The sequence below is a fragment of the Chelmon rostratus genome, chromosome 15 (assembly GCF_017976325.1).
Source record: "Chelmon rostratus isolate fCheRos1 chromosome 15, fCheRos1.pri, whole genome shotgun sequence".
Lineage (NCBI taxonomy): Eukaryota > Metazoa > Chordata > Actinopteri > Chaetodontiformes > Chaetodontidae > Chelmon > Chelmon rostratus.
This window is the reverse complement of record NC_055672.1, coordinates 18,181,083-18,197,339: the sequence shown is the minus strand read 5'-3', so window position 1 is coordinate 18,197,339 and position 16,257 is coordinate 18,181,083. Positions and strand designations below refer to the sequence as shown.

At 43.5% G+C, this 16,257-nt stretch overlaps 1 protein-coding gene across 5 annotated transcripts in view; it reads right to left on the bottom strand.

The window, feature by feature from the left end:
- LOC121618263 (AT-rich interactive domain-containing protein 1B-like) overlaps nucleotides 1-16,257 on the bottom strand; it is a 171,489-nt gene that overhangs the window by 140,010 nt on the left and 15,222 nt on the right. For all 5 annotated transcript variants that reach the window (XM_041953649.1, XM_041953650.1, XM_041953653.1 and 2 more), the window contains exon 2: nucleotides 6,574-6,777. In XM_041953649.1, the coding sequence (XP_041809583.1) occupies nucleotides 6,574-6,777 (204 nt within the window). The remainder of the gene's footprint in view (nucleotides 1-6,573; nucleotides 6,778-16,257) is intronic.

The following is a 16,257-nucleotide window of genomic DNA, read 5'->3' as shown; positions in this document are numbered from 1 at the left end:
GACGTTTCAAGAGCCTTTCAAATAGGGAGGGGCGTGACGACGCTGGAGTGGTCCCCTTTGTACCCCTACCCCTCCTCTCCCTCCATCTTTCCTGGCAGAGGGGCTGATTTATTGGGGCTTCCCAGCCATCCGTCAGAGCCAGCAGCGCTGGCTGCATTAACCCCAGAGACAACCCCAGCACCCGGGGCCCCTAAGTGCTTCCAAGTGGCCCTCGCTCTCCCCACTGGTGAGGAACCCCCCTGCCCAGGCTCAATCGATGTCGTAAATTACCCATCTAACTCCCTAAAGTCGATAGCTCACAAGATGATGTTTGGACAGACAAGGACTTTTACCAGCTTTTTATTTTAATGGAAACTTAAAAGCCCAATCAACTATTTTCTGACCCCTGTAAAGTATACTCACAAATTTAATTTTAATTATCACCATTGTGTGTGTTTCCAAACTGGTAATAATTTAAGGCAAGTATACGCTGGGTTTGGTCAAATGTTCACGAACATTACGGCTGTAATCTAACCTTTTTCCACCGTCAGAAAACACCACAAACTTACTTACTTCTTGTCTCTTCTAAGTCTTGTTTAGAGACCTGTCAATCAGTCCTTTTTATCCTGAGGTTTTTTTCAGTCGGAAGGGGTAAATAATGAAATTAACAAAATAAATTTCATTTAGCTGCTTGCGTTTTAGCCTCCTGGTATTGGGTGATTTGGTGCTTTTGTGGCTTTACTACTGTGACATGTTCAAATGTCTTCTGTTAAAAAAGGGCTACCCCGTTATGATACCCGAAGACAGTGTGTGTGTCTACATATTGTATTATTAAATTAGCATAATAACCATTTAATTAAAAAAAAGGCTTTATTGAGTGTCTGCAACTATTTTCAATCTATAAAGCACATAGTTGATAATTGCTTGACACTTCATTTATTTTAGTGGTTTCAGCTGTTTTGAAAACCACTGCTGCATTGCATAAATTAAACACATGAAGAGAATAAAAACAAAGGAGAAAAGCCATCTTGAAATGTTGCTTATTATTTAGGCATGTACACAGCTGCTGCCCAGTTGAAAGGAATACAGGCATTTTAAAGAATACAGATGTATTATTTTATCTGTTCATTTGTCTTTTTTTTTTTTTTTTTGCCCACTGATCGTTACTGAAAATATTCTTTAAAAAGAGAGTGGGGCTTCATAAAGGGTGTACAAAGCCATGAAGAACAGCAGGCTTGTGAAGGGGTTTGTATGGACTGAACAGGCGGCGGGTCAGCCACATTTCCACTTGACTTTAAATGCTTGGCTTCTATTAAGTTGGCCCAGTGTGTAAGGAACAAACAGCCAACACTGGTAATGGTTTCTGCCTGACTCGTTGACAGATTCACCCCCATCCACACACACGCACACACACACACACTCTCTCTCTCTCGCTCACACACACACACACACACACACACGCTCCTTCCTTTTTCTCTTTCATTTCCCAGGATATCTTTTTTTTCTTCTTGCTCCTTTCTCCCACTCCATCACCCCTCCCCCTCTTTTCACATCAAACACTAATGTTTCCTTCAAATTCCTTTTCCTCTCTGTCTGCCAACTTTGAAATCACAGGAAATTACGCTAAGAATTGGCGACGCTGTTTTTGTCTTTCTTATTTTTTTCGCGTTCAACTTCATTCCACTTCCAAAACAGACGCCTCTCTCGTGTGGCCTGTCATCCCCGAGACACCCGCCTCCTTCTTCTACTTCCTCCTCTTCCTCTTCTTTTTTTTTTTCCCCTTCAGCTGATATGTTTGTTCTGGCTCCCGTCACTCCACACACACAGATAGTCTCTTGCACACGCACTCGCCGTCTCTCACCCTGTGTGACACACTCAAACGGTCTCTAATACACATGCAGACGCAGCATGACGCTAACTACACCTAATGCAAGGTCTAGGCTTACTGTCTTTGCTGGAGGCTGGTAGGAAAGGTCGTTTTTATCTCTGAGACGTCAACAGTGAGATTGGTGTCTGCGCTCGCCTCCTATGGCTGGAAAAAGGGAAGGAGGCTATGAGCAGAGAACCTAAATGGTAGTGAACTACGCTGTTGACAGTCTGTTGACAATATGTATGAGTATGCATGAGAGAGTGCACGTGTGTCAACATCTGCACAGGTATACTGTCTGTGCAAGCATTTATGTGACTACGCATGTGTAGGGGAGACAGAGAGAGCTCCAGACATTAAGCTTGAGGGCCTGAACAGGTGAACAAGATCACCCAGAAACGATGACTCAGCCTGGGCTGAAGGGTCACGTATGGCCTCTGGGCTACACACACATTGTGTATGTTCACGTGTACACCAATAACTCATCCACTGTAAGCAGCCAGATTGAGGAATCAGTTGAGTCATGGTGCTTCCGTGTTTTCATGGATATGTGAATGTGTCTATGTGCGCATGTAGGCGTTATTGTGTAGGTATGACATCTTTTGCATAGCTGCATATTTTAGGGTGCGAACAAAAAAATGACAATAAATTAGCTGAGTTGACTTGATTCGTGGGTGTGCTCATGCCACAGAAATTGCAGAATCTAGTAATAAAGATACTTATTCTGGTTACAATGTTTGAGTTTGTTCACACACACACACACAAAGAAACATTTATTTTCTCACTTACCACTTGGGAAAACCAAAGCCACGCAGACAGTCTTTGTTTTTTTAGATATCTATCATCTCAGAGATTTCTTACTCCACTCCAATATAATGGAGGTAAACAGAATTTCGGTTGTGGTTCTCAAAGCATCAAACAATGACATTGTCCCCGTTACTCTGGATAAGAGAGCAGTTCCAATAAAAAATGTTTGCAGGGAGGCCTGTGGAGTTTTTTGAGTAATGGGAACACAAATTCTGGTTGTAGATGTTGCACTTTTTTCATATTTTAGGGGCATTTTATGCTTTTATTGAAAAGAAATAGTAGAGAGATGACAGGAAACAATGGATGTTGTGGTTGGTTGGGTGGGTGAGTCTTAGCCCCTTTCCTATTGGGGTGCTCTGTATTTTTCAGCACTGTGAGACAAAATTTAAACCACTTTCATTGTACTGGGGTAGAGTCAGATATTTCAAAACCTACGCAAAGACAAAACATACAGCTAGATATCGCTAAGTCACAAAATAATAGCTTACCCTTTCATTCAAAAATGAAATACCTGCAATAATTGTTGCTGTAACCAGGTGCAATCAAAGTGGTGCAAAGTGTATCATATCACACAGGATATCCATGCTGTTACAAAGATTAATTTTGATCCCCCAGTGTGAGTCCCCTACACATGTCCAATACTTCCACTGGATGAAATGTATATATTGCTGGGGAGTTACAATTTAATACAAGTGGGGCTTAATTTAGCAGGATTTAATCATAATTATGAAAAGCATTCAGAGAAGACCTTTTGTTCCACTGCTAAGACCCCTTACACACACACACACACACATACACACAAACAGTCACTCAGTCCCGGGGAAATCACAGAGGTAGATGTACACGCATATCTTTGTTGACGTCACGTTGCCTGGCAACATCCCAGCATGCTTGGCTGTGACAAGCTGAGGTCTCAGCCCTGAAGCGCGATGCATCATGGGGGATTGTGTGTGCCGCGTCTTACATCACCCACAATCCCCCCCTTGCTGATGCAGCCACAGTCAAGATGGTGAGAATGTTCCAGGACAGTTTTGCAACATGAGGTTAAGAAAGAGGGCGGGTGATTTCTCCTCCCCCAGACATGGCTGCAATCATGTCCATCTTGACTGCATTTGGTGCATCTTTTGATATGTAATTAACAGTCACTTTAAGACTTGATATCCAGTATATTTTGCAGGACACAACTGGGGCATTCATTTTTAGCCCTCCCCACTCCTCCCTGATCAGACCCCTGACCGCTTTTCTGTAGGTGAGGCTCATTACGCTCATCTGAGAGTGTGGAATTAAACCTCCTCCTCCGAACTCATTACTGTGAGCTAGATTTCACCGGCTGCAGATAGGCAATGTGGTGGTGCTGCTTTTAAAGCCAGAGCCAGATAATTAGAAACTTTAGAAGCGCATTTCCCATGGCTATAGCCAGAGTGAACAACTAATTCTATTTGAACTAATTACGTTCCATAGCGCTACACTTGGGCTATGTAATACGCCCGAGGATTTCATCACAAAACAGTACCAGGGATGTATTTTTGTGTGTGTTACTGACTGAGCGTCATTATGCGTCGGCATTATTCTCTATGCGCAGCCTGTCTTCATATATACACCCCCGCTGGCTCCCAATTGTGTGTATTTGATACTGCAAAACCCCTCAGCAGGCTCAATAATGCTTATTCTGGGAGTGTGTTGACATCATCAAAATGCGTCAGACGAGCTTTAGACCTGCAGCTTGGGTAATGAAGTCTAAGATGAAGTCTCCCTGTTAGGGCTGCAGGGTCCAGTGCGACCAGAGAGACAAAATGAATTAAATGAGAGAAAATTACTTATTTAGAATGACACTTCGAACCTACTTGGCAATTAATGTAATTATTATTTTTATTATTATTAACTTATTATCTAACTTTTTTATGGTGATAAGGATAGGCATGATAAACTTTGGCTAAACTTTCTTTTTTGATTCTCATTATTTTGAAGATGTTCATTGTGTATTTATTGCAATTTAAAGACCAAAATATAGATCAGATTAAATATAATTCAAATTATTACCATTGTTGTTATTAATATTAACACCTGCACACCAATAACCAAAATGGTATACACAAAAAAATTTAAAAATCTATCATATTAATATATAATAAAGTTATAAATAAATATATAAAAATAAATACAAGCATAATAAGCAAAATGCACTTCAGCACAGTACTTGGTGAATGTACTAAGTTCCATTCCTCCTCCACACACAGTAAGCAAAATCGGGCAGCACTCTCAACTTTCTGAATCTGAATATTTAAAAACTGATATAGCAGAAGACAAGATATCCTGACTTTTACTACCTAGTATTGGTTAATCTCAAACAGTACGGGATCATAGATTTCCCAAAATGCAAATTTGACCCTTGCTGCCTGGTAGACAACCACACCTCTCAATGCCAACCCCAGCAGCTTTCCATCAAACATTTATCTGCAAGCTCAACTGGGATAACCCTGGCGACATTATTGGACATTCTCTCAGACTTCACTAAGCTCCTACAAAGCCACAAACGACATCATACAAGTGTTTTCACAATCAAAGCTGTATTCCCCACGGTGGCTAAACCAGCCCTCAGCTCTAAAATTGGTGTAGTAACCCTTTAATTCTTTGTGCACCTCTAAGAATACCTGTTAGTTAAGGCCTGCTCCATCCCCACATGATGACTTCTTTAAAAAACACAACATATATATTCCCTGTATAATGTGAAAATCGTGTGTGAGGGAGTGTTTCTACATTTAAATACATGAGCATTACACACCAATTTTCTCTGCATGTATGCATATATTTCAAGACAATGTGCATCTGTCCCTCTTACTCTCTCTCTCTCTCTCTGTGGTCTTGCTATGTGTGGAAGCTCGCTTGCCCCACTGAGAGGGGTCCAAGTCCAGACCAAACTAAATATAGCAGGCGGTGACAGCAGGGGACACTCCCCCCTCTCGCTGTGGCACTCAGAACTGCTGCTTCACTACAAACTACAATGACTGAACTAGACTGTCATACACACACACACACACACACATACAGAGAGCGAGAGAGAGAGAGAGAGAGAAAAAAAAGAGAGAGAGAGAGAGAGAGAAAAGCAGTTTGCTTTCTGCCAGAAAATTGGGACACACATATTATCTTTATTCATCCACATATATCATCACATCATCCACCCAAACATATCTATGGTACACACAGATTAATACACACGCATACTTTCTCTGTGTCTCTCCCTTGAACACACACACACACACACACACACACACACACACACACACACCCTTCCAGTCCAAATTGGATTTACTTAAGACTCAATAAAGCAGACAGAAGCACTATTGTCTCTAACACAGGCCTATTGTGTCTAACCGAGAGACTGTGACGTGGGTCGGCTGTGCTGTGTCTATGTTTACTAAGCAGAGAGCATTCCACTACACAAGCATACACACACATGCACACACAATCAAAGGGACATACATACAAAAAAACAAACAAGCACACACACACAGAAGCTTATAGAGTTACATAATGAAGCATACAAGTGCTCCATTAAACAGGCGTAAAGCATGAACATGCTTACACACACACACACGCACAAACGCACACAGTATCAAACCCATCTCGCTCCAGTGGGAGTCTGAGGGGAACTGAGTGATGAACAGGAGTGACACCACCACATGCCAGGGTGTGAGATGTGCTGCCTGGTGTTTTAGGCTGCGTCTCAAATTGAACATGCCAAGCCTTCAGGGGAAAATCGCTGGAGAATGTTCACCACGAGAAGCAAATGTCCCACAGCAATATCGCTCATAATGCCGGCTACAAAGTCTGGATCGGCACTGCAAAGGGTGCTGACTCATTCATGAATCACGGTCAGACGCACACGTGCAAAGATGTGGCATTTTGGTTTGTTGACATACCTGCTGTTGAGGATACTGCATGCCGCCCATGCCAATTTGGCCCCTCCCCTGCATGCCCATTGGATATCTGTGCGGAGGAGGCGATGTGTATGTCTGGCTAGGAGGGTAAGGCCCGGCCCCTGGCTGCTGTGGGGTAGAGTAGGGATTGTTGGCCATGCTGTACAGCTGGGAGCGTTTCATAGCCATGAAGTCCATGGATGACACCTGTAGAGAGGAAAAAAAAGGGATCAATGATAGGTCATCAATATTTCTTTCTTAGCTAATATTTCGTATTCATTCACAAGGGTGCGTTGTGATTGGCTGAGAGGCGATCAAATGAATTCATCCACCATCTGCCAAGCCAGAGCTCCTGACAGAAGTCCACTTAGTGCACAAGCTCCAAACCACAGCCACCATTGATTTATTTTATAATTGCACAGCGGGTGAAAGCCTTAAATTAATGTCTACAGGTCATAAATGAACTACAAATGGAATTAAGTAAGCAAAGATGTTTATTGCATCGCTATCAGGAGCAAACTTTGCTGGAGGAAGGCCAAAATGAAATGATTTAATTAAAACCTGAAGCTTGTATCTTTCTTTTAATGTCTGAAAGGGTTTTGAAAGTGTTGTAAATGTTGTTTAAAGCGATGGGAAGCAATAGCAATAAAAACTCCATGGCACTGTTCCCACAACCACAGCCCAGCCGTGCCAATAATCGCTGTACAGCGCTCTCCTCTCACTTGCTATGTTGCTGCTTACACCAAAGCGGCAGAAATACTGATTATTGCATTTCAATTCATGCCCTTCTGAATGAAAATAAGAGAACAGGTGAGGGGTGAGAGTCTCCCAGGGATACGAACCTTGCATTGCAATTGTGACGAGGCATTTCAAGTTTGCAAGTTTGAATCCCAGGTGGGACTTCAGGGCAGTCAAGCAGTCAAAGTACCTGCTCTCCAAAGCCACAGCTTGGGAGCTAGCTTCTTATATGAACACAAAACAAAATCAAAGAGAAGAAAGAGAAGGTGTCAAGGGCGATTTATTCCATTGTAAGTATTTCAGAGCCTTTTTCGAGGTTGTTTGGGGTCTCAGTGAGCCATTGGAAAATTCCGGTACAGTGCGTCAGGCTAATGCTAATCCATCACCCATAGCGACGTGTTTGTCTGTCTCCCGGGCAGATAATGTGGACTTCTTCTATCTTCCCTCACTCCTCTCATGCTTTCTCCCTTTTGTCTCCGCCGTGTAGGATCATGTGTGATTTATGACATTTTGTTCCTGCTGTTTCTTACACACACACTTTCACGTCTCCTCTCTCATCTCCAACTAACCATCCCCCCTCCTCCTCCACCCCCAGCTCCCTCCTCAGTTCCCTCTCTTCTCCCCAACTCAATATCACCTTGTCTCGTGTAGAGGAGAAATTGCCGCTGCCTCATATTGCCAGGCTAATATCAAGAAGACATGTCAGGGGATGGGAGCACTTTATTCAGCAGGTTACGTGCGGACGGTTACGGCGCTCTAGCTTTAAAGTGGTTGTGTCTACTGAGGCATGTGCGTCGAGTAGTTTGGACTATTTCACAGAGTGCGGAGGAGAAAGATAGAGAGAAAAAAGTGTGTTTGGGTTGCGAGAGAGATGGAGAAAGAAAGCCAGGGATAGAAGAATGAGTACTCTTGGGTGTTTAAAAGTTATTTCACAGCATGGAGGCGTATGTGGGTGTGTGTGAGGAGAGGGGTTATCCTGCACCAGGACTTCACCACAAACAGTCTCATCCAAGGAAAGAGGAAAAAAAGCTTGTGTGTGTGTGTTAATGCATGATTGTACTCCTGCTTGTGTGCTGTGCTTTGCCCTCCTTCATGTATGAAAACTACTAAGTGGCCCATTCCCTATGTTGCGGAGGCTAAAGTCACAGAGTGTACTGGCAGCACTGATCTTAAATGAAGCATTCCACCACCAGACAAAGCTGACATCTGACGAAACGACTGCCAACATTAGAGTTAAGCACGTTGGAGAATAATTAAAGTTATGAGCCATTATGGAGCAAAACCTGTTTTAAAGGTTTTTTGAAAAATCATTTGCATTTTAGAAATAGTGATGGATGAACATCAAGTTGAAGAAGCAAAATTTGTTTCAGATCTGCTCTTTTTGTTGCGAAAATTTGAACGACCATAGAATTTGTCTCCCTCCTTGTTAAGCAAGGTCCTGACTTAAGAGTAACAAACATGATCTAATAACTCAATGCAGAATGCAACTAAAATAGATTGAGTCCTTGGGAGCATTTGAACTGAGCAATATAGACAGTTAAACCATCTGAATATCAAAGGAGAGGTTTGTTGGTCATATGTTTCTTATGTAGCAGTAATGATGTTTCCTCCAGAGCGGCAACACATGATCTGCTTTCATGTTTGCGCACTCAGGACACACCGCAAGCCAGTCACACACACACGGATTCACTAAGTAATATCTGCAGTGAAAGGGTGACGCTCTTCAGTTTCTGAAAATCCAGGGCACTGTGCCACCCATGATATGGGACACACATCCCCTCCCCAGCTCCATCCACTTACCAATCCATCTCAAGAGGTCCTCTGTTTGCCAGAAATGCTGAGTGCAACACAAGTAAATCCCCTCATACGGCTAAAAAGTGTACACACACACACTTACAAAAAAAAGGGGGTTAACTGCTGTACTTAGAAAGGCACCGGATGCACAAAACAACTTCAGAGTTTTGTGAGCGGGGAGGTGGATGCTCGATTAAACATACACGCACAGAAATGTGTATTAGCGCAATCTTGCACTGGCTCTCACTGCTGATCTCCCTCTCCCTCTCCCACTCCCTCACACACACACGTGGAGAATTCTTAAATAAAACAGCCACAGTAAAATTATATAGAGCTATCGGAGACGTTGGTCCATCTTCCACACATGGCATTATCCACACCTGTCCACAGAGGCAAAAAAAAAAGAGTATTCTCCGCCTCCCCAAACAGCCTCATATCTGCTCTCATGACAAGTTCCACTAAATGAGATTTCAGCCCACTGCAGCCTATTCCTAGAGATATGCCCACCATTTCCCTCACACCACCAGGCACAAAAAACCCCCCGACAACAATTCTTGACAAATTGAAACATTATTTTTTTCTCCCCTCAGAGAAATGGCTGTACTTAGGAAAAAAATTATGAATATGACACGAAGTGAATCGTGTTTGTGCCAGGAGGGACAGCAGATAAAAAACTAGAGGGAATATACAGAAATTGTTTTTTATTTTCTTCAAATGTGTTTTTCACTTTTGTTCATCTGGGCATGCCATTCAATGGGGGGGGGGGGGGCATGGGAGACAACAGTAATTCAACTGCTAAATTTAAAATTCAATTTATGAACTCCTCTCCAGCGTTCTGACTCTCGTGAGCTTTTTTTTTTTTTTTTTTTTTTTGCAAAACAAAGCCATTAAAACAGAACATGGGTGAAATTACTGTGGGGTGAAACCTGCTAAATTGCTTTTCTGAGCTCAACATTTTTATGTTGCAAAAATGATTTTACTCCTCGCTTTAATGTGCTAAGTTGTTAATCAGAAAGAGACAAAATGCTCGACACAAAAGGCTCGGATATGTGGATTATGAGACACACACTGGGATCAAACAAACATAAAACAATATTGGTGAATGGTTATTATTCCAATTTCATTTTCAATGCAGGAATTTTTTTTTTAAAATCTTCTGATTTATCAGCCGTGGTGAATGAACGTGTTCGAACGATGCTGAAACGCACACACTCACTTACACACTGTGTCCCTGCAGCTATTGCTACCCTTGTCCTTCACACTAGATGACCAAATCATTAGCTGTCTGCATGAGCCCTTTGTTTCAGTTATTTACTATCCACACACACACGCACACACACACAAAGGAAGAGATAGAGGAAAAAGTGACAGAGAGAGGCTCACCCACTTAGCAGATGCAGTAACAATACAGTGAGATCTGTGTTGCTACTCTACAGATTCCGGCATTCAGGGCTGTAGTGTTTCCACTAAAATCCTCTGGCTTTTCAGACCTAAACAGCACACTGCTCTTCATACAACCAAAACTGTGATAAAAGGTGCTCCTTCATACGTTCATGATGGTCCACAAGCTGCTTTATCGAGCGACGGCTGCCTCAGAAATAGTTTGAACCTCGAAAGGGAAGTTACGCAAACTATTCTAATCCCTGACATCACCTGGTGGTTTAATGCTGTTTTAACAACAGATTTCTTTCTGTTGGGTAGTAACAGTTTCTAAAGAACCATTTCAGGTAGTTGTTACAGTGAGTGCTGGTGCTGTAAAGCTCATTGTACTTAGCTGCTTGGATACTCCAGAGTCTTCAGTGTGATGTACAAAAATAGTAGGATTCATATTTTTCAGCTATTAGGTGTAAAGACCTATTTGCTACTCACATGATGCAAATTGTTCTGAATATCACCGAAGAAAGACGCATCAAACCTGATTGTGTATGAAAATTAGCCCCAAGATGCCTTTTTGGTATTGATTATCTTCTCTTTTTCTTAGAAGGACTACCGCATAATGCCGGCTTTTATACCTGTGTAATAAACCATTTTAGCCTGTGTGTATTTGTGTAGGAGAAACAAATAAGGATAATTACTGTCAACGGATCCCCTTTATCCTCTGTGCTGTGTCTGTCTCTGGAGAATCAACATGCTGCAGCCAGAGCCGGTTGGTCTGCTGGGACAATCAGCCTTGTCTTTTATGTTATTTATTTATACCATGCAGCAGAGCACTCTCCAGTTGCTATTACACTGCGGGGCCCGCCAATGCCCCGGCCTCCAGAACAAAGCTCGGTATTTCAGGCTTGTAACCCTGTGCATTTGGGCCTACTGTTTCAAGCAGAAAGAAAAATAGGAAGACAGGAGGAAAGAGAAAAGATGGGAAAGGAGGAGAGGGGGAGAGAGAAAGAGGAGAAGAGAGACTGCAGCAGTGGGCGAGTACAGATCGAGTTCCATATTAATGTGTGCAAATTCCCCCGCTCCTGCTGACTAAGATTAGAAAAATTAATTTCATGGATGCAGAGACAATACTGATGTCATCAAGCGGAGAGGAGAGGAGCAGCGCGCTGTTAACTCCTCCCTGCCTGGCCTCCATGAGGAATAGACCATCCTTAAGTATCGATTCATCACTTCGTTTCACTGCTAGGTCTCAAGCAAGTTAACTAAATAGTAATACTGCTTAGCCTTGACAGATCTTTCCTATCAATCTAATCAATTTACCCCATCCTATAAAACAGAACTTATTGTGTAAATGCGTAGAGAAGAAGCTGAGCTGTGTGCATGGCGAATTCCCATGTGAGTGCTGCATCGCTAAGAGCACCAAATTCAGTGAATTATGTCTTGAAACACAATCTCATCCTGCATCTCAGCACGCGTGCCTTGTTAGTAAAAAGTCTCATAACGAATGACAGTGTGAAGAGTAGCACTGGTCCGCGGGGAGCTTGGTGGAGCCAAATTGCCTTTCCTCAGCCCAATATGCCTGGATGGCACGGGCAGCTAGGCATGAAGGCTGGCTAGCATAGAGAGGCATGAAATTATCTGAGGAGAGAGAGGTGCAGGAAGTGACAGCCATAGAGGAGACGGCGGGAAACGTTTACATACACGGTGCGTGTTTGGCAACGATGCTGCAAGTTGAGAGAGAAAGGCAGACAGAAGAGGGAGAAACCAGATAAGAGACTGTTGTTATGCAGCCGACCAGCGTCCTTTTGTGTTTGGCGCAATGCACATAATTGCTCTCTCTCCTGCGTTGTCCTCGGAGCCGGTGATCAGTGTGCCCTCTGCTTTTGACACCAGTATTTACACCACAGACAAATGCTCTCACACACACACACACGCACACACACAAACATCGGAGTGCTCAGAAACACACCCACCCCTTCCAGCCCCCCATCGCCTGTGCACGAGGAAAAGTTGTTGAACGTTCGGCTCGTCACATCCAGCACAAAGACGTCATTAAGGGAGGGGACGGAGGGGATGGAAGGGAAGAGGGGAGGAGGGAGGAGGAGAGGGAGAGAGGCTGCTTCATCTGTCTCAAGTGAGATTGGGGTCGCAGGGTCACCAGAGCCCTTTTCCTTCACCAAGACTGAGAGCTGAGGAAGCGGCAAGGACAGAAAAAAAAAGAGAGAAAACCTCAATGACAAAACGAGATGTGGCTGACATGCCTGCAGAACGCCATTAGACAATGAAAACAAATAAAATGCAATCGTCTGCAAATAGTAGCGGAAACACGTGTGGAGGAATACATATCACGAATTTGACAGTCAAATCTCCTGCCAGGATGCAGTTTTCCTAGACTGCGTTCATTCAGACTTACAGCGTGTAAGTCTAGACAAGTAGTGGACCTGATAAACACGCTCAGGTCCCAGTTAGAGCAAAAAGCTTTTCCCAGGGGTCATTTTGGAGTGTTTTTCAAGTCTGGCCAAAGATCAAAATTCCTCATTGTCTTCTTACACCCTCAGTTTTTTTATGTTCTGAGCGTGTACTCTTAAATCATCTTGCAAACTGTGCTACAAGCCACTAGTGTTTCCTCGTCAAAAAGTTTCTCACTGGGTGGAAAATCCACTGAAAAGCCTCTAGGCAAGACCATATGGTGGGACAACTATTGCTTTGAAACCAATGCAAATTAAATGCTTTCAGGAAATAGTGAAGGCACCTCTTGCAGCACTGCTTGCCTATTTTCACAGAAACTGTTACTGATGTGAGAACCTTGCTATATTCTCAGTCTTTTCTTGTCTCTGAGTCCTGCGTGCTTCCTGCCTGCCGCGACCCTGGGACAGCGGAGGGCCACTGAAAAACCCCATTTCATCTAAGGGCCGTGGTGGAACGAGAGGAATGCGCTCCTCTCTAACTACCCCAGCCCGCAGAACCCCATGGAGAGATGCTGTTGCACAACCAAATGAAAGAGAGAAAAAAGGGGCAGGAGGAGGGAAAATAACAATAACTCCATCTGCCCCAAAGAGAAAGAACAGGCTATTTGAGTAAATATGCTGCCCTTTTGCTTCCCTCGTCTCCCGGAGCCGAGACGAAATGTGGGTATTAAATATGCAGGCTAGATTCCCCCCTTATTCAAGGAAATAACCACCTTTGCTAATGGAATGGTATTGGAGAGGAACTGCGTTTCTACAGCTTGGATAATTATGAACGAGGTCCCGTATCGCCAAGTGTGTTTATGAATTAGCAATGGTTATTCATGATATTGTGCTCAGAGTAGGGTGAAAATACATAAGTGAATACTAAGCGAGTAGACCAACAGAAACGATGCTAAAGGGTCCTGTGGGGGCTTTCTCTGCCATCCATTAGTCTTCCCTGTAAGGCAAAGCTTAACGAGCTCTTCGGGCTGGGAGGCTGGCCATTGAAGGAGAGGGAGCAGAGTAAATTATGAATGCGAAAGCTCCATTTAAAGCAAGACTACAATAAGGCCCCCCTCCCCATTATGAAGCTCCTTTCCACCTTTCCTCCCTCATTCTGTTTGGCACTCCTGGAAAACAGCTGTAGTGTTCCAATAAAAAAAGTTTTTCATCAAGAAATTAATAAATAGTAAATATACTGTATCTATAAAAAGCAACTTGTCAAACTAGGTCACACCCGTGGTGCAGTTAAAGAGGCTCCCCACTAAAAACGAGGATTTACATTCAGGCTGTTTGTTTTGGAGCACTGCCCAGTCCCCCAGGGCGTAACCATCCATATTTCTCCTGCGGGTGATCCATCACTTAAAAAAACAAAACAAAAACACAAATAACAAACAGATATCCTGACCTTCCTTCCTCAGGCGGATATTAGATACTCATTAAAAGTCACCTGAAACAATTTGAACCAAATTGATTTCATTATAGGACTCGGCACGACACACGAGGCCCCCATGTCTGATAGCTCAGCGGGAAATTTACAAAGTTAATTAGAAAAAAATTGATTTTCATATAATATTTTTCCCCCTTCACTTTACGATGGTAAAGTGACATGAAGAGGGGCTTGTTCACGTGAGGCAGCAGCGGTGATGTTCAATGTGGATGGATCTCAGCAGGTTAGAGGCTTGAGCATTGTAAGTGGAGTTGGAAAATTTATTCCAGCTTTCAGTGGTAATGGAAGTATGTGTGTGTGTGTGTGTGTGTGTGTGTGTGTGTGTGTGTGTGTGTGTGTGTGTGTGTGTGTATATATGTGTGTGTCTGAGGCTATGATAGATTGTGTAATAGCATGTTAACGTAGCGTTCTCTCCCCCAAAACCTGCGCTCACCAATACCTCTTAACCTGCTCACCTTTTGTGTGCGTACACTCACACACACACACACACTCCACCAACCCCCTACTTTGTTTTTCCCTCCACCTCAATATAGTGGTCACAGCAGCAGCAGTAGCAGCAGACGTGGCCTTAATTTTCTCCTGTAATGAATGTGAGCCTCCACTCTTCCACCCTGCTGTGAAGGCTTCCCCAGAAATGGGCTCGACCTGGGTTAGGGGCCCTGGAAATTGGCTTTCCTCCCCCAACAGCCCCTCCAGGTCGCCCTCTGGGAGGCCCCGGGCTCTGTGAGCCCAGGCCAGGCCTCCCATCTCTAGGGCCCGGACTGGGAATCAATCACCAAAGCTGGCTGGGAACATGAGGTGGGGGAGCTGAGTCGATCAATGAGAGGCTCCAGGCCTGTGGGAGCCCTGATGCATGACCTGACTGTACATACACACCTCTGACTCACACTTCATGCCACCATTCACTTCCATTATCGCTGAGCTCCAGGGCAGCTATGTTTACGGTGGCTGGCTGTGCCAGACCACATGAATAGCATACATGTATGACTGAGGAAATCGAGTGAGCTTTGCAAGTAAATGGCCTTAATTTCATTTGGACATGATTATGCTGAAAATGACTTTGACTATGTACATCATCTGTATAGTATCCAATCATTTTTTATTATTTCAATTTTTGAGTTTTCATCAGCTCATATGAGAAAAGAAAATTAAACAATAGCTGAATGTCCCTCTCATTAAATTCAGCATTTAGTAAAGGTGCAACCACACACTGTGGTTAAAGCAGAGTAAGACAGTCCCTGCGTAAGAATGAGTGCCCTGATCATGGGTTGTTTTACACACTGAACCCTGACCGACCTTAGATGTACAGGTTTTTATTAAAGGAAAGACATATTAAAGGGATGCACATATTTCCCACGAGAGGCAACAGATCCTTTGGCTGCAACACAGATTTCACCATGTGTCCGAATCTCTGAAACAAGGTGTGCGTGTGTCAGTGTGTGTGAGCATGTATGTATGTATGTATGTATGTATTTACCCACATGGCAATTTTCATGTGACCCAGTGTAGATATGTGATTGTACACACACTACAGGTGCACATAAAATGGATTATAAGATTTTGGATAAGATTTTGAAAACAACATGCGAGTTAACTACATTTATGAATGTGCGTGTGTGTATGAATGCACACACACATCAGTAAATGAACTAACTGTAAATGCACAGCATGATGGTGAATGTCTGCCAGTATCAGTAAAACATGTGTACAAGTATTTTGAATTTGTGTGTGTGTGCGAGTGTGTGATCAGTGCGTACCATCTGTGTCCAGATGTTGCGTAGAGAGCAGGCTGCGTGGACAGCCAGACAGTTGGCAGGCCTTCTGACAGGCCTGTGTTCCTTATTGATAGAGGAGAGTCAGCCGTGCTCAGCTAGACCACAA